Source organism: Exophiala aquamarina (assembly GCF_000709125.1).
Source record: "Exophiala aquamarina CBS 119918 chromosome Unknown aczIA-supercont1.15, whole genome shotgun sequence".
Taxonomy (NCBI): domain Eukaryota; kingdom Fungi; phylum Ascomycota; class Eurotiomycetes; order Chaetothyriales; family Herpotrichiellaceae; genus Exophiala; species Exophiala aquamarina.
In genome coordinates, this window is record NW_013550573.1 from 697,369 (window position 1) to 715,642 (window position 18,274).

At 51.4% G+C, this 18,274-nt stretch overlaps 7 protein-coding genes across 7 annotated transcripts; 6 read left to right on the top strand and 1 right to left on the bottom strand.

Moving 5' to 3' along the window:
* Nucleotides 1-835: 835 nt before the first annotated feature.
* A1O9_11034 (uncharacterized protein) lies at nucleotides 836-1,882 on the top strand (the record flags this gene model as incomplete). The annotated part of the gene is made up of 1 exon (XM_013400262.1): nucleotides 836-1,882. The coding sequence occupies one exon, from the start codon at nucleotides 836-838 to the stop codon at nucleotides 1,880-1,882; it is 1,047 nt and encodes a 348-aa protein (XP_013255716.1).
* A 499-nt stretch (nucleotides 1,883-2,381) lies between these two features.
* A1O9_11035 (uncharacterized protein) lies at nucleotides 2,382-4,253 on the bottom strand (the record flags this gene model as incomplete). Its single annotated transcript, XM_013400263.1, has 1 exon — nucleotides 2,382-4,253. The coding sequence occupies one exon, from the start codon at nucleotides 4,251-4,253 to the stop codon at nucleotides 2,382-2,384; it is 1,872 nt and encodes a 623-aa protein (XP_013255717.1).
* Nucleotides 4,254-4,973: 720 nt separating this feature from the next.
* A1O9_11036 (uncharacterized protein) lies at nucleotides 4,974-5,407 on the top strand (the record flags this gene model as incomplete). Its single annotated transcript, XM_013400264.1, has 3 exons — nucleotides 4,974-5,099; nucleotides 5,153-5,245; nucleotides 5,312-5,407. Coding segments are annotated over 3 exons (315 nt in total), but the record flags the coding sequence as incomplete, so codon positions are not given.
* Nucleotides 5,408-6,270: 863 nt separating this feature from the next.
* A1O9_11037 (uncharacterized protein) lies at nucleotides 6,271-8,295 on the top strand (the record flags this gene model as incomplete). The annotated part of the gene is made up of 2 exons (XM_013400265.1): nucleotides 6,271-6,321; nucleotides 6,379-8,295. 2 exons carry the CDS (start codon nucleotides 6,271-6,273, stop codon nucleotides 8,293-8,295), a joined length of 1,968 nt encoding a protein of 655 aa, XP_013255719.1.
* Nucleotides 8,296-8,713: 418 nt separating this feature from the next.
* Nucleotides 8,714-9,589, top strand: A1O9_11038 (uncharacterized protein; the record flags this gene model as incomplete). Its single annotated transcript, XM_013400266.1, has 2 exons — nucleotides 8,714-8,925; nucleotides 9,055-9,589. The coding sequence occupies 2 exons, from the start codon at nucleotides 8,714-8,716 to the stop codon at nucleotides 9,587-9,589; spliced, it is 747 nt and encodes a 248-aa protein (XP_013255720.1).
* Nucleotides 9,590-12,606: 3,017 nt separating this feature from the next.
* A1O9_11039 (uncharacterized protein) lies at nucleotides 12,607-13,272 on the top strand (the record flags this gene model as incomplete). The annotated part of the gene is made up of 1 exon (XM_013400267.1): nucleotides 12,607-13,272. The coding sequence occupies one exon, from the start codon at nucleotides 12,607-12,609 to the stop codon at nucleotides 13,270-13,272; it is 666 nt and encodes a 221-aa protein (XP_013255721.1).
* A 1,745-nt stretch (nucleotides 13,273-15,017) lies between these two features.
* On the top strand, nucleotides 15,018-18,052 carry A1O9_11040 (uncharacterized protein; the record flags this gene model as incomplete). Its single annotated transcript, XM_013400268.1, has 4 exons — nucleotides 15,018-15,105; nucleotides 15,205-15,334; nucleotides 15,391-15,567; nucleotides 15,619-18,052. 4 exons carry the CDS (start codon nucleotides 15,018-15,020, stop codon nucleotides 18,050-18,052), a joined length of 2,829 nt encoding a protein of 942 aa, XP_013255722.1.
* Between the last annotated feature and the right edge of the window lie 222 nt (nucleotides 18,053-18,274).

The window sequence follows — 18,274 nt, forward strand, 5'->3', positions numbered from 1 at the left end:
CATCACCATGGTGGTTATCAACTTACACAACCACCTGTTCACGCCGAGATAATCCTCGTGACACACTGAACTCACCTCCTGCGGAGGCCTCTGAATCATATCTGAATATTGAGTATCATGAGTATCATAGATTGAATGTCATGACATTCAGTTCCCAAAACCTGCCAAGATCTCTCTTTCCACGTGACCTTGTGAAAATGTCACGCTGGCCTTCCGTCCCCTCCCCCTCCACTCCGCCGCCTCCCCTGTCCTCATCCCTGACGATCGTCCGTGACACTGAATGCAGTAATTAATTTGAGGGTGGGGGTTCTCATAGGGTCGGCTTAGCGAAGCGACGTTTCCAGAGCGAAAACGGACATCTGTTCCAAAGCAACCTGCCCACGCACCTCCTCCTGGCCTGGCACCACTGGGGATTGTTGAGATCCGGCCACCTTTACCGCATCTTCGGGCTTTTGTCCTTTTTAAACTTCTCCACTGGTTCATGCGTCTAGCTTGAGAAGAAGGCAGAAAAGAGGAGTTTCTGCAACAGCACATGAACTCCCATGGCATCTGCATCATGAGCCTTCTGGTGCAGCCGCTAACCTCGCTGTGCACATCGCTAAGGTTGACGAGCTGCCACTACCTTCACCAACCATAGTTCTCTCACACGTCGCAATTTGATGATTCGGACTCGCGCCGTACCATAGGCCTTGAACTGGTCCCAATCGATCCTGGTCCGGTGCGAGTGATCACAAGACCTATTACAACCCAACATACCGCTCCTTTTACTCTACCATCGAGAACAAACGAACTTCCTTTCGCCTGAGGTCATCGCCGTCTCCCAAGGGCTGTGACTATGGCGGGCACGACGACTATAGTGACCCTCCTCCTTGTACCCGTTCTGGTATTCTTGCTCTGGCACATGACGGCGAGTTCACTTCCGCCAGTGCCTTCGAACCTGCGCAACAAGCGCATCATCCTCCTGATCGCGCACCCGGACGATGAGTCCATGTTCTTCTCACCGACACTGCAGGCGCTAACGCACCCGGCGCTGCAAAACCATCTGAAGATCCTGTGCATGAGCACAGGCGACAGCGACGGGCTGGGCGAGACACGGCGCAAGGAGATCGAGGCCGCTGCTGTGACGCTCGGTGTGCGCAGGAAGGAGGACGTGTTCGTGCTCAACGACGCCAGATTCAAGGACGGAATGAACCAGACATGGCGACCAGAGGAGATCGTGCGCGTGTTGGCGAGCGCGTTTGCGCCTCACCTAAATTCCACATTGCCCACCCGCGCTAGCTCCCCCGAAATAACATTATCGACGGAGAAAGAAAAGGAAAAGGAAAAAGAAAAAGACCGCCGGAAATCCAAAGGACCGAAACACATTAAATCGCCGTCCTCATCCGCCTCTGCTCCCCCCCCTCCGCCGCAGACCGCAGCGGGCCCACGCGCTACCATCGATGTGCTCATAACGTTCGACGCACAGGGCATCTCCTCACACCCGAACCACATCGCACTGTACCATGGCGCCAAACAGTTCATCCAGTTGATTATGAAAGGCCACCCCGGATACGCCTGCCCCGTGGCACTATATACCTTACCAACGGTAAACCTGGCGCGGAAGTACAGCTTCATCCTAGACGCGATACCAACACTACTAAGCGGGATCTACAGGTCTATCTTCGGCAGCAGCAAATCCGCCATTGCCTCGACCGAGTCGAAGCAAGCTACAGTAGCCGACCGCACAGTGTTCGTTAATGACATCCCCCGCTATTGGAAGGCTCGCGAGGCCATGGTCTCGGGCCACAAGAGTCAGATGGTCTGGTTTCGTTGGGGCTGGATTTCCCTCGGCAGGTACATGGTCGTAAATGATTTGCGAAGTGAAAGGGTGCTCGCAACGTGAAATTTTCGATAAATACTGCGGAGGAAAACGGGAATGGAGATTGTTGCTCGTGGACAGTCAAAGCCATATGACACGCAAGATGCACGCGTTTCCACTTCCTGTCTCGAAATTGGCGATCACCGCCCTTTCTCAATGATTATGTCTCTCGTCAGTTTTTTCAATATCTTCTTGACTCCCTGATGCGCATCGTTCAAGGTGTTCCTAATTTGCGTGGCCTGGCATGACCTAGTGTTCTTGATTGGTTCAGAGTACCTGCATAAGTACCTCGTCAATCCCCTTTTATATATACCCCCATTTCATACAGTGGAAAGATGGGGATGAGATCTCCCTTGCATTTCGAAAAAGGAAGTAAAGTAAAATTCTCTCGTATGTATCTAACCCAGGGCAGAAAATCGTACATAGAAGGGGCATGTAGTGTTACAAGTGTAGATCTATGTACAGCACCGGTGACACAGTAGCTGGATTTATGCGAGTGCTTGCTTCAGCAACAAGGAGACCATCAGTACCGAATTTGACTTCCCCTTGGCGGAGGGGGACCTGGCCATGGGGACCAACCGCTCTCAGGCCGGTCAGCTGAAGGCGGGTAGGGGTCTCGATAAGAAGGTTCATTCAGCCTCCACTTTCGGGTGTTGAACTCATCCTTCGCAACCCAGTCCACCGTCACATTCTCAGCACTAGGATCGTTCAGCGAATCAAAATACCTGCAAATCAGTTCATTGCTCCCCTCGCTAAGCACCCACGTGGCATGCATTAGCTTGAAAGGGCTAAACGTATCCAGCATGTTTCGCAAACTCGAAGTTCTTGTCATCTGCCACGTGTTTGTCTCCAATATCGCTTGCTTGCGCGTTTCCTTAAGGATCAGCATAACGTGACCAGTGGGTGTATAGTATGGGACAATGTTGGGCAAAAAGTCGGGAAACTCGAGGATTAGTTTGGGTAGACGTCGCCACGAGTACTCGACTTCTTTGCCACCTCCAGCGAAGTGGTTTTCCTTGAACATATTCCGAAGGTTGACAATCATCATCTGCAGATGGGCCTCCGTACGTAAAGCTGTGAGAATGAACTCTCTCCTCAGATTTAGGAAACCAACGGTGGCCAGGTCACCTTGGTGGGTGTCTCCATAATTGTCCAGCACGAGAACACGCAATTTATCGTACAGCGTAGAAAGTTGCAGTCTGTCATCGTCTAATTGTCTTAGACAGTCTCGCACATCGCTAAGTAGTGGGTCAAGCACACGCTTTGCCAGTCGGACTCGAATTCGATAATGTAGAGGGACGATGCCAAATTGAATATTGTAGGGCTCCCCTTGTAGCACGGCAAAAAGGGATTCGACAGCAGCAGCAGAAGGACGCCCGATATTGAGCCCTCTCCTCCGTTGCCAGGGACGCCCTTGACTGAAGAGGGAATATGCCCATCCTAACAGGTGATTCCAAACTTTGCTAGAGATCTCCATGTTGTAATGCCGTGATACATAGTCGAGCAGCGTTGACGCAGTATCAATTTGGTTATTGCTTCCGAAGATATGAGCAATGGTAAAGAGCAGGCGTTCTGAAGGTCGAAGTATCGAGTTTTCAACATAGAATGTGGGACTTTCGAGCTCCTCCTCGTCATAGGCGTTGAGACCATCAATGTCGATGTTCCATACAGATTTCAGGATACTCTTCACACCCTCCATGTCACCCTCCCGGCCCATAGCAATCATCAGATGGCAGAATGTCGCTTCATCGCCGGAGATTCCCTGGCGCACAAGGTCGTTAAAAATTTTGAGGACTTGAATTCTAATGGAATCCTTGTTCTCTGGGTTAGACGGAGAAGCGACACCATGGCCAGCTAAATTGAGAGGTCTGTCGTCATACGAGCGGAATGCCAGTCGGTCCCCAGTCACACGGAGTTTATATCTTTCGCGCCCACTATATGCATTGTTCCAGGTCAGAGCTTCCATGAGATAATTGTAACAAGCACGATCAGGCATAAGTTGATCCTCGGGCATAGATTTGTAGAAGACGTGCTTTGCTAGATCTGCCCTGCCACAAGCGGCGTGGCATTTTAGGAGATGGCAATGAACTCGCAAGGGTATGGCGCGGACAGCATTTATGCGCTCCTCCGTCAACTTGTTGAGGATGTTGATGAAGGTGGTAGTTCGTTCTTCGAACGACTTTACGTATCGAAACTGCGGCCGAGTCTCTAGAGTAGGTGATAAATGGTAATGTAGGTCGCGAAAAGGCACAATGAAGTATTCCGGATCTAGAGAGCAGAGTGCATCTGCGAAGTCCTCGTCGGTGGAGGTGGAAATGAAATCGAGCGCTATGTCTGGATTGAGGAGGCCAAGGAGGACACGATCGGGATGACCCTCTCGAACGATTTGTAGCATTGATAGTGGAGGAGGGGCATCTTCAAGGGCCTCTTGCTTGTGAACATTGTGTGGTATTGATGTGTGATGCTCTGTTTCGAGCCTATCACGTTGGTCTCGTGGGTGATACAAAGTGTCTGAGGACGCAGCACGGCGAGTAGTTGACAAGGGCGGGTGCTTGCTGTACGACGGCGAGCATTGCGATGATTTGGCTAGGGCTGCATGGGATGGCGTGTGTCGACAGCGGATATGAAGGGTGAGGTGGGGGATGCGACTGGAGGGAGTGGACAAGTTCAAGCTTCGGGTGCCATTGATGATCCTCTGGAAAGGGACAGAGCCATGCATCAATGCCCCTGCTCAGTGCAAGCAAATATCGGGAAAGGAGAAGGAAGAAGGAAGAGAGAGCAGAAGGGGGGGATCAAGAGCAGAAGAGACTAGGAGTTGGTAGTGGCAGGGAACATACCGAGTATGATCAAGATAGTACCGGCGAGGAGGTGATATCGTGTGCAGTGGCCTTTAGCTTGGGGACAATTTTGTCTGGAGTGGCGGAATGACCATTCCAAATTAGGACGGGCTCCTTCCCCAATAATTATGAAATACTTACATAGGCAATTGTGGGATGTGTCTGCACTGCTCCAGCTCGCCCACCACCACCACCACCACCACCACCACCACCGCGTCTTTTTCCTCGCTTCCACACCTTTTCTGAAAGTACTGCTTGTCTCATACAAAGCTTCTACAATGGCAGACGTTGGCGGTGAAGCAACATCTAGTGTTTCCGAGCCTCTGGACCTTGTGCGCCTATCACTGGATGAAAGAGTCTTCGTTCGCCTGCGTGGAGATCGTGAATTGAAGGGCCGACTCCATGTACACACTCTGTTGTACCCGCTGACCTCTTGAACACTGTACTGACTTCTCAGGCGTATGACAGCCATTGCAATCTTGTACTCGGTGAAGTGGAGGAAACAATATACACCATCGAGGAAGAGGAAGATGGTGAGGAGAATATCAAGGTCAGTTGGGCATCGCAGCCTCGATCTAAGCTTGTAAGATGCTAAGAGGGACAATGATGCACTTAGGTCTCGAAAAAGCAATCAGAAATGCTGTTCGTTCGCGGTTGGTCTCGCTCCCTTCTCTTAAATCAGATCCTAGCTAAGCCCTCCCAGGCGATTCCGTTGTCCTGATCTCGCCTCAATCAACTTCTTGACGGATATGCCACTCACTCGAATCTGGTGGTCTGAGAAGCTACGAGACCCATCAATCCTTCGCAGAAGATACTCGGAAATGACAACGTTACCCCAGAGTGCCAACACACAATGAGTCATGAAGCTGCCAAAGTCCTCTCTCATTGGAAGGAGGCGTTTCACCAAGTCAGCAATCAACGAAGTGGCTCTGAAGGAACGGGTGATTCACATTCTTGACAGCCTTGCGCCCCATTGGAATGGCATTGAGAAGAACCAGGGCTGTATCTTAAAAGGGTTCCCAGCAATACCAGGAAGGATTATTGTGGGCATCAGACAAGCGAGGCGTACTCGGTGCGGGGTTGTCATTACCTTGCCCTGGTTAGTCCTTGGGCGCCGTAAGCCAGCCTTGGGAGGTGCCACCATCCTCAAAAACGGGTGGGGTGAGTGTACTTAGGTACGGATTACACATAATAGGCTACGACAGGCTCAGCTGGACGGCGTACCAAAACCCTGTATTTGGTACCAATACGGATCCTTCATGACTCGAAAGAGAGGATCCCCGCTCGTAATGACTCCTTGACATGCCAGCACGCTCCATTTCATAAACACATTCCCTCAACCGTCACCATAACCAACTAGTCCAACCTTTTTCATTGCCATCGTCCATCTCAATTCTCACCAACACGATGTTTCTATAGGACTGTCAAATTCTCTTGAACCTACCTCCACACTTTCGAAAATGATCACGCGAATACCTTGACGAGCGCGGGGGCGATTCCACCATTCCAATACTACCATCAATTCAACCCCAACCGATACCTTCCAAACTCTAACCATTCCATACTATTTCCGCAATGGGCACCCGAATAAAACAGACGCTGCAGGATCGGCGGAAGGGAGAGCTTGTACTACTCAACCCCGTAACACTTTATATTTGTCCTGCCATCTAACCTTCTCCACAGGCACTCTCTGACTTTGCCGACTACGTCGAAAAGCAACAGTCAAAAGCTCGCACTAAACCCACCGAGTCCGTGTACAGCGATACTGGATATTCTACGGCGACCATCTCGTCCGTTAATGAAGATCATGCAGAGCTCGATGTTCTAGATCAGCTCGGCCTATCCGATGGTCCAAATCAGGTCAAACTAAAGCACTGGTTGCTTGATCCTTCGGACGATGCGGTCACAACGCTACAGCAGCTCGCTGGTCTTGTCCAGTCTAGGCTGGATGAGGGTCACGGCGAAACCCTATTCGACTTGGGCCTAGAGGATAGTGGCGAATCCATGGGTTTCGCAAAAGAGCAATGGGACCACGCATTAGCGAGGATAGTCGAGGCTTCTGCGTCTCTCAAAGCGGCTGTCCGGGTGCTCGTGACCTACAACGTAGGCGGAGAAACTGAAGCTACGGCGAAGGATATCAAGGACACATTCTGTCATGGGAAGCTCCTGATTCGGCAAACCCCGGCCACCGCAGAGGAGGTTATCGAGACGCGGATTGCGGTGGTCGGCAATGTCGACGCAGGTAAATCCACGATGCTAGGTGTCCTAGTCAAAGGCAACCTCGATGACGGCCGTGGTAAGGCACGAGTAAATCTCTTCCGTCATAAGCACGAGATTGAATCTGGCCGAACATCCTCAGTCGGGATGGAAATCCTGGGCTTCGATACTCATGGTGAGGTCGTTGTTACCAGTGTTCCTGGTCGGAAGCTTACCTGGGGCGAAATCGGCACTCGCTCTGCTAAAGTCATTTCTTTCACTGATCTCGCAGGTCACGAGAGGTATTTGCGGACAACTGTTTTTGGACTCCTTTCTTCTGCACCCAACTACTGCTTGCTTATGGTCGCGGCAAATAATGGTTTGATTGGTATGAGCAAGGAGCATCTGGGCATTGCACTTGCCTTGAATGTGCCTGTCATGGTCGTCATTACCAAGATCGACATCTGTCCGCCCCAAATTCTAGAACAGACCATTACTCAATTGACCAGGATACTTAAGTCCCCAGGTGCCCGCAAAATACCTATCTTCATCAAGACACATGAAGAGACGGTTATGACTGCAACCCAGTTTGTTTCGCAGCGGATATGCCCCATCTTCCAGGTCTCAAACGTCACCGGAGAATGCCTCGACTTAGTGCGGACTTTCTTGAACATCCTGCCTCACCATGGTCACTATGACAGCAATGCATCTTTTGAGTTTCATATAAATGACACATTCTCCGTTCCATTTGTTGGCACAGTTGTATCTGGAGTGGTAAAGTCGGGTGTGGTTCATGCAGGTGATACAGTTTTGGTCGGTCCAGATTCCCTAGGACAATTCCAAACAACAAACATTCGATCCATCGAGCGTAAGAGGATACAAGTCCCAGCCTGCAGCGCTGGACAGTCGGCTTCGTTCGCGCTGAAGCGAATTCGGCGAAAGGAAGTCCGCAAAGGGATGGTCGTCCTGCCAAAAATCGAAACAGCCCCACCCAAGGTGTACAGAGAATTTGTTGCCGAAGTCCTCATCTTGTCTCACGCGACCACCATTCGACCGAAATATCAAGCGATGCTTCATGTCGGCCCAGTCAGCCAGACTTGTGCCATTGTCGACATTGATCGTGAATTCATTCGGACCGGAGATCGTGCCACTGTGGCGTTCCGCTTTGTGCAACGACCAGAGTTTCTTGCAGTGGGAGAGCGGATATTGTTCCGTGAGGGTAGAACCAAGGGCCTCGGGATTGTCAAGTCTCTGGGTTATGAGGAAGGTTCATTGAGCAAGCAACCTGGCTTCCCTGACAGTGCTGGTGAAGATGAGTCCAAAGGCAAGTCTAAAGTTGATGACGCGAAGCCGGGTATAGCAAGCAAGCAGGCTGCGGTCGTCTCAAATGGGAGGTCAAAGTAGCAAACAGAAAAGTTGATGGTATTATCGTTTTACACAGCCGTGATTAGGGCGGATGTTGAGCATGAGTGTTCCGAATTTCAGGCGTTCGTGGGCCAGTGCACATACGGCACGGGTCGAGAACCGAGGGAAATACCAGCCCATCGGGACCAAATGATGTAAATGGCTATTGACTGTGTATGCTCTCCCTTCTGTCAAATACAGTGGTTGTGGGGGTTCCGTCCCGCCGCAAGAAATGTATGCAAACGGCCTTCTTGCCCACCCGCACAAAGCATCCCTGTCTCCATTTCCCCTATACTTCCCGCAAACCAATCAGCGAGTCCAATCGACCCAGCCTTGCGCCCCTAGCTCCAATTGGCAACAAGTCGGCCGGTCCCTGAACGACACCCAGTGAATCTCACATATCTTCGCTGCTGTCAACATGTCCCAAGCACGGAAAAGGAGGAGCAAAGGAAAGCAGGCCGTCAAAGAACTCAGGACTAGTTCGAGCTCGGACATCAGCCACGATATATTGCCGGAAGATATGACAGCGACGTCTTCGATTGTGGCTGCACTGCGCCGGCAGCCCGTCTGGATCGTGCTTGCGGTCTCGAGCGGTGCGTGTGCGGCATTCAATGGCGTCTTCGCCAAACTGTATGTTCACCTACATTTACATCTGCGGGTCAAGGCCACGCCCTACCATCCTTGTCCTTGCAAAGATGATCACGCGGAATGTCTTTCGAGCAACTACAATGCATATACTAACCAGAGTCCCGTCTCCAGAACCACGACTTCCCTCACATCGACGCTCTCCTCTCACATAGCACTGCTCCTCTCACTCTCTGCAACCAACAAGATCGTCGAGTTCCTCGTGCGCGGCACATTCTTCCTCCTCAACCTGGCCTTCAACGCAGCCATGTGGGCGCTGTTTACGGCGGCGTTGACGCGCGCGGACAGCACGACGCGGGTGTCGATCGTCAATGTCTCGGCGAACTTCATGATCACGGCTGTGCTCGGCTGGATAATCTTTAGCGAGAAGCTCAACGGCCTGTGGTGGGGTGGTGCGAGTCTGCTGGCGATTGGGAACGTGGTCATCGGCAGGAGGGAGGAGGCGAAGAAGCCTGGTGGGCCCTCAGGTCTGGACGAGACTGCCGGGCAGGCTGTGGAGAGTGAGGGCTTGTTAAGAACCTCGGGCGATGGCGAGGATCTGCTGGAGCTGGATAATACAGCTGATAGTACGAGTCCTCGTCTAGGAAGAGGTGGCGCTGATGACTATAGGAGACTAAAGAGAGCAGAGGAGGCCGATTCTCCTCTTTGATCGATGGATCGGTCATACGGCTGCTGAGAGAGAGACGTTCCGCTCCAACGTTCGAATGCAGCAGCTTTACACATTCTGTCAATTTTATATTCCCAAGCGGGAGAGGACGATTCATGAGATGTATGCTTTCAGACTTTGTGGGGCAGTGATTGACCATGTCTGTCGCCTATGTCAAGGGATCGGGTATTGCTGGAGCCATCGCTTGCGCCATGGCACCACAAGCCTTGATATCTCGTCCTTACTAAGGGACAATGGGTGGATTTTGTGTTAGGAAGTCGCGGCTATCTTTCAAGCTCGTGATGTTCCACAGCCCATCCATATCCCTCGTTGACTACGGTGCCAGCCCTGAACTGCAACTTTGTCTACGGACCATGTGACAGATTCAGGCAGTATCGAAGCGGAGTCTGTTGAGATATCTGAGCACATATAAGGCAGTGGCTCTAAGCTGAGAGTCAACCATTCCGCCTACTCTTTGAAGAGAAAGAGAGTTAGGTCTATCGGTGACCAAAGTATTCGGTTTGAGGATCACAACGCCAGTTCTTCTCGCATATAGATCTCATTCCTTTCTCCCGTGCTTGATCGGGTCATGCGGAGTTGGGGCTTCAGAGCGCAGCTAGACTTGCACAACAGTCACGATCTTGTGGAATGTGACAAAGCCGAGTCATAGCCGAAGGTCCAATGTTCACTAAGAAGATAATGATACCTCGTATACCTTCCTTATACAACCCCTAAAAGGACGCCAGTGACTCGTAATGGTGTGCAGAAGGAGAGTCTGGTGGTGTCACCATGCCACCGGTGTGCCCACCGGTGGCCCATCAATATTTTGCCCACCTCGTGCTTTTAGCGAGGCGCCCGGGTAAAGACGGGAGCGGGAAAACAATATTCCTTTTGGAGGGTTATTTTTGGGAGTTCTCAGAAAGGCTCTCCTGAGAAGGGGTGAGCATGAAGTCATTACCGCCCAAAGTCAGCCTGGAATGGGGCAGGTCGGCAATTTTGTTCAGGGGGGTTGATTGGGATACACCGCTGCTCTATCGTCATAGGGCTTGTGAAACGTGTCTCATGATTTGATCTGGTCTCGCCCGTACTCCGTACCCAAAAGGATGGTGCAGATTGCCGTTCGCCATGAACCGAACCCAACCAAATACAGGCGCTGTCATTTGTCGCAAGTCCACAACAAACATGTCAATCGGTACGAGAGTCTCGGGATTCAGTCCGAGCATGGGCCCAAAAGTACTTTGATTGTACAATACTCCGCACTACAGAGTCAGGAGTACTCATAAGGAGACAAATCCAAGGGTCATGAGATTCATTTCGCGCAGGAGGAGATGAAGCAGCGCTTGGTCGACCCACGAGATGATCTCAATGTGGGGTATCATATGAGATTGCTGAGGCATCAAGAGTCTCATTATTGAACAGCTAGTCCAATACTGGGTTCCTCCTTGAACGTGTTGTCACGAGTAACAACATTGGCAGCCGCAATTGACTGGTGGTGGAGTGCTCTGGAGGTGCAGATTGCTATTCTAGACATATCCAACATGACTGATGTTCTGACTGCATGCCACAGAACGATCAAGGCTGGTGGTAGGCAGAAGGCGATCGGCAGAGCCCAGAAGCCGAGACCTGGGAAGGTGGGCTGTCATTCTCGTTTCAACATCAAGATAGATCATGGCAAAGAACCTAAATTGAGGGACACCATCCTAGGATTGGGTTGCAAGAGGTGGAAACCGACGATGATTTGGCGAGCGGTGCCAATCGCGAGGGCAGGGCGACTGACCCTGCAGGTAGGCATGAGCGAAGGCGCAGGCGCGGGTGCAGGTCGGTGAAAGCCCAGGGTGGGTAGGCTTCGAGACTGTGCAATTGCGAAGTCTCTGAATTTGGGAGCCAAAGGAGGGCGGCACTGGCAGGGAACAAGGGAAGAGGTTAGGGAGAAGCAAACAGAGACAGCCCACTTTGTGAGGCACGCATGACACCATTGGATCAGAAAGCGCTCGTGTTGGGCCGAGATAGGATTAGCGGACGGGTCCCAGGGCAGGAATGTGCATCAGCCAAGTGGAGGGTCATCGTGCTCACATTTACCCGGCATGGCCTGCGCAGGGTCTGAACCAGTCAGCAATCCTCTCACACCCTCGGTATCAGAAGTGCGGTCAAGCGTCTGTCGACCTGCATGACCAACAGACCAGGGTGGCAACTGGCAACGTGGATTTCCGGCAAGAGCGCCCCCCCGCCGACCGGTATGTGGCAGAGGCAATAACCCAAGGACCTGGCGTCTGAACCAATGCTGGCCGCTGTGGCCTCGACATGCCTGTTACCAGGCGGTCATCGCCCAGTCGAAGGATAGCTTCCCAGCGCAGGGACACAAAATGACCAATAACACCTCCGTCTCCGAGCTGCGCCCAGCACCACAAGACCCGCTGCCGCACCTATGGCACCCATGGACTTAACTAGATCTAGCCTACTTCGGCTACTCTTAACTAGTACAGCCGTAAGTCGTAGTTGAACTCGTAGTGCTACGGAGGCACTCACAGGGTCGGGTCTGCTGGCCACCCGCCTTTCCCACTGGCCTTGTCTCTTCTTGTCGCTCGTCTCTCCATCTTTTCGTGCTCCTGCCCTTCACTTTACTACTTCTAGTAGTACTCGACCAACCCGCACCCGCAATATCCCAGCTTCCCTTCCGTCTTGAACCTGCCTGCACCTGCCTTTTCGCCATCCACCGCCAATTCGCATATCCTTCTATCACCGCCTCGTCTCACCCGCCATTTTCCCTCAACTCACATCACAGTCTCTCCATCATATCTTGTTCTTCTGTTTGGACTGCTCATTCTCCTCAACAGAATAGACTCCTTTGAATTCCAAAACTGCAAGCTCGACCCTCCAAGATTCGACTCTGCCTAATCCGTCATTGTTTTGCCACCGTTTGATTAGCTGGCCTCCTGACACTTCCACCGCCTCCAAGAACGCATCACCCTCTCCATTCCAACCTCGGAAACTCCTAAGCTACAAATCCAATTGAGAGCATTATGTCGACTTTCTTCTACGGCGGTCAGCATCATCAGCAACAACACCACCAAGTCCAACACCCTCACCCAATGCCTCAATCCCATAACCATCATGGACGCTCCAGGAGGGCACCACGCTTATCCTCGGCTCAAAACTCACACCGTCAGTTTCGTGGCCCCAAGATCGTTAAGGAGGTCGTCGTTGCGGAAGCTCCCAGCATTACTGCCTACCGAGCAAGATTTGAGGCTGGCCGTTCATTCGATATCGATGACGACCTTGAATTCTGTCCAAATCTCTTGACATTTGATGAGGTTTGTGCCGATTTTTCTGACCCAACAAGATTCCTTGCTGACCTCGAGAAGCGACAGTCGGTGACTTCAGGATCTGATCGTTCCTCACTGTCCAGTGGTTCTCCCAGCTCGTCTCCTCTTCAAACCCAGATCCAACCTCATCAAATCACTCCATCCCTGTCCATCTCCTCAGCTGCCACGTCTGCATATATGTCACCTCCAAACTTTACCGGCAATAACAGCAGCCTTAAAATTCACCAACCTTCCGCTATTCGCTCATCTCGCACGAGCGCCATTCCCATTGTAAATCCCTCTACCGGCAACCGCATTGCAAGCCCACCATCGTCCATCTCCCCTGGTATGATGCAGCAGACAACCATGGCTCGTCGCTGGTAGAGCGCTTGAATCCTTTCATGCCTCTTACTCTGTGCGGACCGCTGGCTGTGCCGCTATTTCTACCCTGGCTGATGTTATGATGTGTTGCTTTGCCTTTGCCCGCCGGTGTACGACAATTGTTTCTCCTCACCTCACTTCTTTGTTCTGTATATATCCAACATTACGATCCGACACTATTACTGTCAATCGAGCGAAAGGCATTAGCGATCTGACGAAGATTTACATCATGATACCAGCCATTTGTTGAAGATTAGGATCCGGGTGGGAGTATGGCGGCACAGCATTTTTCCAAAAAGACAACTTGGTTTAGCATTGGAGTTTTCGAGAACATGAAGGTCAAGAGATCACGATAGAAGACGATCATCATCATCGTTGAAGGTGTTTTTTATCCACGTGTTTGTTTTGGGGTTTATCTTTTCTTTGCACAATCAGGCATGTGTTCAACGGTTGGGTGATGCGAAACACAAAGATACCAGAAGGTTTGATGGGATCCTGGTTGGGTTGGGTTGACGCCAGGACGAAAATAAATGCACATCTCATGGTCGACGCCTAGTTTAAAACGAATCTAGGCTTGCGTGGGTTGCGATGGGTTTGCCAGCAAACGCAGTTTGGTTGATGATACCACTGCTCATGAGGTGTATTCTACGTATAGTTTAGAGATGTCGAAAATTCACAAGTTCTATCTGTGTCAAACATAGTTATCTGTACTTTCCAACAGGATCATGAGATTGATGAGGACTAGTGGTGATGCCTTGCTTCCTGACTACACGGCATATGCGGCAATCTACTAACAACCAAGGCTGAATTGGAAGTGCAAGTTTCTATCCCGTGGAACCAGGTATGTGCCTACTTCTAACTGCCTATTGACCTTACTAGGTCGCCTGCATCTACCACCATGTCAGGCAACACCTTGTTGGTGGTAATAGCCACGATCGCCACACTAGGTCAGCCTTGCGACTGCAAGCTCTGCAGGGGACAAAGTAGTCAGTGTCCAGGCACCGACTCGGTAGCTTGGGTACTCGTAGATTACTCCTATGTTTGAAGTCTCTATCTAGCAGGTGGCTGTGTTCTGAGGGGTAGAGAGTCGATGGTGCAATCCAGGATGGGAGGCTGAGTCAAAGAGGGGGGCAGCTGGCCTAATTAGCATAGGCTGAGCGGTGCTAGTGGTTGCTACCGAGGAGTGGAGCGTGAAAGCCTCATCCAGCATTGCCCAGTTTTCAGTCCCGAGGGGCTCATGCCCAGCCTCAGGCCATGGACTCGGGAATTCACAAGTCACTGCACGCCAATGTTGAAAATGGCGGGACGATTGCGCGTTCATCGTCATGTCACAACGTTGTCAGTAGATCTGTTAGGAAGAGCTGCAGTAGTGGGGCACTTTTCGCTTGTCGATGAATTCAGCTGTTGCTTGCACTGGATAAGTATTGCAGACGGTGCCACGAGGTTTTTGCCACAGACCAATAGTTAAGGCTCCTATATCGAAGGGTCGAGCACCTAATCACTAGTGGTACACTCTACGTGAAGCTTTTGAGAGGAATCAGTTGAAACCTGGGGAGAAGAGCAATGAGTGCTTGAAGAGTCTGAATATAATATTATCTCTTGGCGTTCAGCAGCCACTGACACAACGGGCACATCCTCTGGCCAAGTGATATCTCATTCCATACCATTCGCTTACATATTTCCTCCCCTTTGAAATCAAGCCTTTTATCTATCGATAATCCAGTCCCGCATTGACACAGAAGGCAATAATGGGCTTGCTCACTCGGAATGTGCTTCTGGCGGTGCTGCTCGGACTTGTACTGTTTACTTGTCGGGCAGATGCGTTCGGAGCAGGGAGTAAGTGGTTTATTTATTTCTTGATCTGATATTGATTTCTCAGGTTAAATTTGCCTGGGGGTATGTCGATGTATTAACTCTTCTTGTTTTTCTTGATAGATATCGCCTCGATCTCTGCTGTCGAAGGCAAGAACTGGCGTCATGGTGACATTGAAGACGTCCTCAAGACTATTGCCTGCATTCGCCATCACAAGTGGAGTTCCATGATGATCAAGCGTGTTTACTTCGGGTTGGTATACCCTCAAGCTCATGCCGTGATGCTTGCTAACAAACGTCATCGTCCAGAAACTGGCTGCGGGATTATTCTCAGGCCATGGACACAGGAGCTCTGAAGAAGGCTCAGCCAGAGACTATTCGTGTTCTGGTTTGGCTGCTTTCGTTCCTTGGGTTTGGGTATGCTACCGCCGAGTTCGAGGTCACCTCGGAGAGGCTCGGTGTCTATAGACCTGAGGAGCACATCGAGTAGGCATCAAGACTAGCTTCTGAAAGATTTAAGTTCTGACCCGACTTTAGCAATCCCAAGGACTACAATGACAACGAAGATGCGAGGAAATACGATGCTCGCCTCCGCGGTCCAGTTCGTGATGTCGAGCTCCAAATCGACATGCAAACCGGTATGAAGAACTATATCGCCAATGGGCATGGTGACTGGGCCACCTCCGCCGCTTTTGTCAAATACAGCTTCGAGCGGAGCATTCATCACGGTCGGCTCTATTGCAACGGACATGGCCTTTTCAAGGGCAAAGATGAAGACTTGGCTGAAGCTTTGCGATGCCTCGGGCAGGGTTTGCACACACTTGAAGATTTTGGAGCCCATACCAACTATGTCGAGCTTGTCCTGAGAGATATGGGCTACCATAACGTCTTCCCACACGTAGGCATGGCCACAGGGATCAATCTCCGTGGAAAACAAACATTCCCTCTCGTCACCGGCACCTTTGGAATGGTTGACTTCTATCACTCCGTGCTAGGTGAAGCTACAGACCATTTCACGCAGAGTGAAATTAACGAGATGGATAACGCTCTTGGGACTGCTCAGCAGGCAGCCCAGTCTTCCAATCCATTGACTACCCTGGTAAAATTGCTTTCCAAGGTGCCGGGCACCAAGGACCTCTGCGATGAAGCCGAGCGCCTTCAATCTAGCTCTCAGGCCCAAGCTCGTTCTAATCAACAAGGAGGATATAGCGGCGGCAGTCGTGGAATTGATGATAATTATGCTGGAAGCTCACGTGGAGCTGATGACTGGGACAGCACTCGCGCATCACATGCAGGTTTTCCTCAATCGCAAGGATACGATCAGTGGGGCGGACAGCAAGGTCAACAAATCTGGGGTCAGTCGCAAGGTCAGTGGCAGGGTCACGGCCAACAGCAGAACTACAACTCCCAAGATCAATTTTCTGGGGCACAGCAACACTGGAACCAACCTGCCCATCAAGATTGGCAGCAACCGGCGCAGCAGCAAAACTGGCAACAACAGCCACAATCCCAGCAGCAGCAGCAATTAGCACCGGCTGGCCTTGAAGGCATGCCGAACTTTGACCCGGCCAAGACCGTTTCTCAAATCTATCCCATCCTTGTCTTCCGTGATAAGGTAGTGCGAACAATTAGTTCCATCATCGAGAAGATTCCTGGACTGGAAGCGCTTGTTGACCGAATCACAGAGACACTCACGGTCTTCATCTTGTCTTTGCTGGCGCCCTTTGTGCGGCCACTAATCAACGCAATGTCGAAAACTTTGCAAACGGGGAGCGAAGGCGTGATCAACTCATCAGGAAAGCATCAGTATGAGGTTTGGACAGATCCTCACTGTTCTGACCCAACACATTCTATGCTTAGCAAAGATCACTTCAGCAACCTGCTCAACGAGCCGGCTGGTAATGTCGCAGCGGAGATCCTGAAGTACATTGCCCCGAGAATTCTCTACGCGTGGGAGCACCCTGACGTTCCAGTGCAACAAGTCCTGCAGGATGTGGAGAGCATTTTCCACCATCCAGCTATTCGGAACGAGAGGAATGAGGTGCATCGCAACATGTATAATGCTGTGAAGATGTGGGTTGATTCCCGGTCAGACAGAGGCAGGGGTCTGGAAGCAGTCTTGAGCTCCGAAGCCGTGCGTGAAGGTAAAAATCACAAGGGAGGTGTCAACGAGCATGCTCATATCAAGCCTCCGGGTAGTCAGACCCATGGTGGAGGACAACACCAATCCAGTGCTGGTGGTCTGGGAGGGTTTACAAGCTTTCTTCCTGGTCAGCAGCAGGGAGGAGGAGGGCATCAATCCAACTCTGGTGGTCTCGGTTCATTGGCAAGTTTTCTTCCTGGTCAGCAGCAACATGGAGGAGGTCATCAGTCCGGTGGTTTTAGCGCCTTGACAAATCTTCTCCCTGGCCAGCAACATGGCAGCAGCGGAGGCCAGAACAGCAGCCCGTTTGGGGCGGTCGGAAACATGATCGGAAGCTTTAGCGGGCAAGGTGGGTCTCATGGCGGATCGTATGGCGGATCTCATGGCAGTGGCGGAGGTGGAGGTGGGTTTGGGGATGTTCTCAATCTTGCTGGCAAGCTACCAATTCCTGGTGCCTCAAACCTCAGTAAATATGGAAAATTGATGGGCGGGTTTGGGGGAGGCAAGCGTGGACTCGACGACGACGAGACTGGTGGTTATGGGGGAAGTGAACTTGGCGGATCAAGAGAGTTGCATGAGGCGGCTGCTCACGGCAGTCAGTACGGCAGTGGACTCGAGCCTGGTGCTGCGCCAGCGAGATCACCTAGTCCCTTGCCTATACAGCCTCCATCAGGCTATGAACAATATGGCCAGGGTGTTGGAACCTACGGTCAGGAAGGGCAGAATTATCAGTACCAGACGTCCTACCAGGATCCTTACCAGAGCCAGTATGGCGGTAATACTGGAAGCGGAGGATATGGAGGGGAAAGCCAGAACTACTACCGCTAGGCGATCTACAGCAGATGAACCGGACCGATTGTCATGATAAAGCAATGCAAAGCTCTAAGATAGCCCAACTCCTTATGATAGACTGTTGTACGTGACGTGGAACTTTCAGCAAGTGACATGTGGATGGGGTGCTCGGTACCGTGGATAATTATATACCTGCCTACGAGTTAGCACTCCGTAAGGCAGTGCAACCAGGCGAGCCTTTGTCAGCCTTGCTTAACA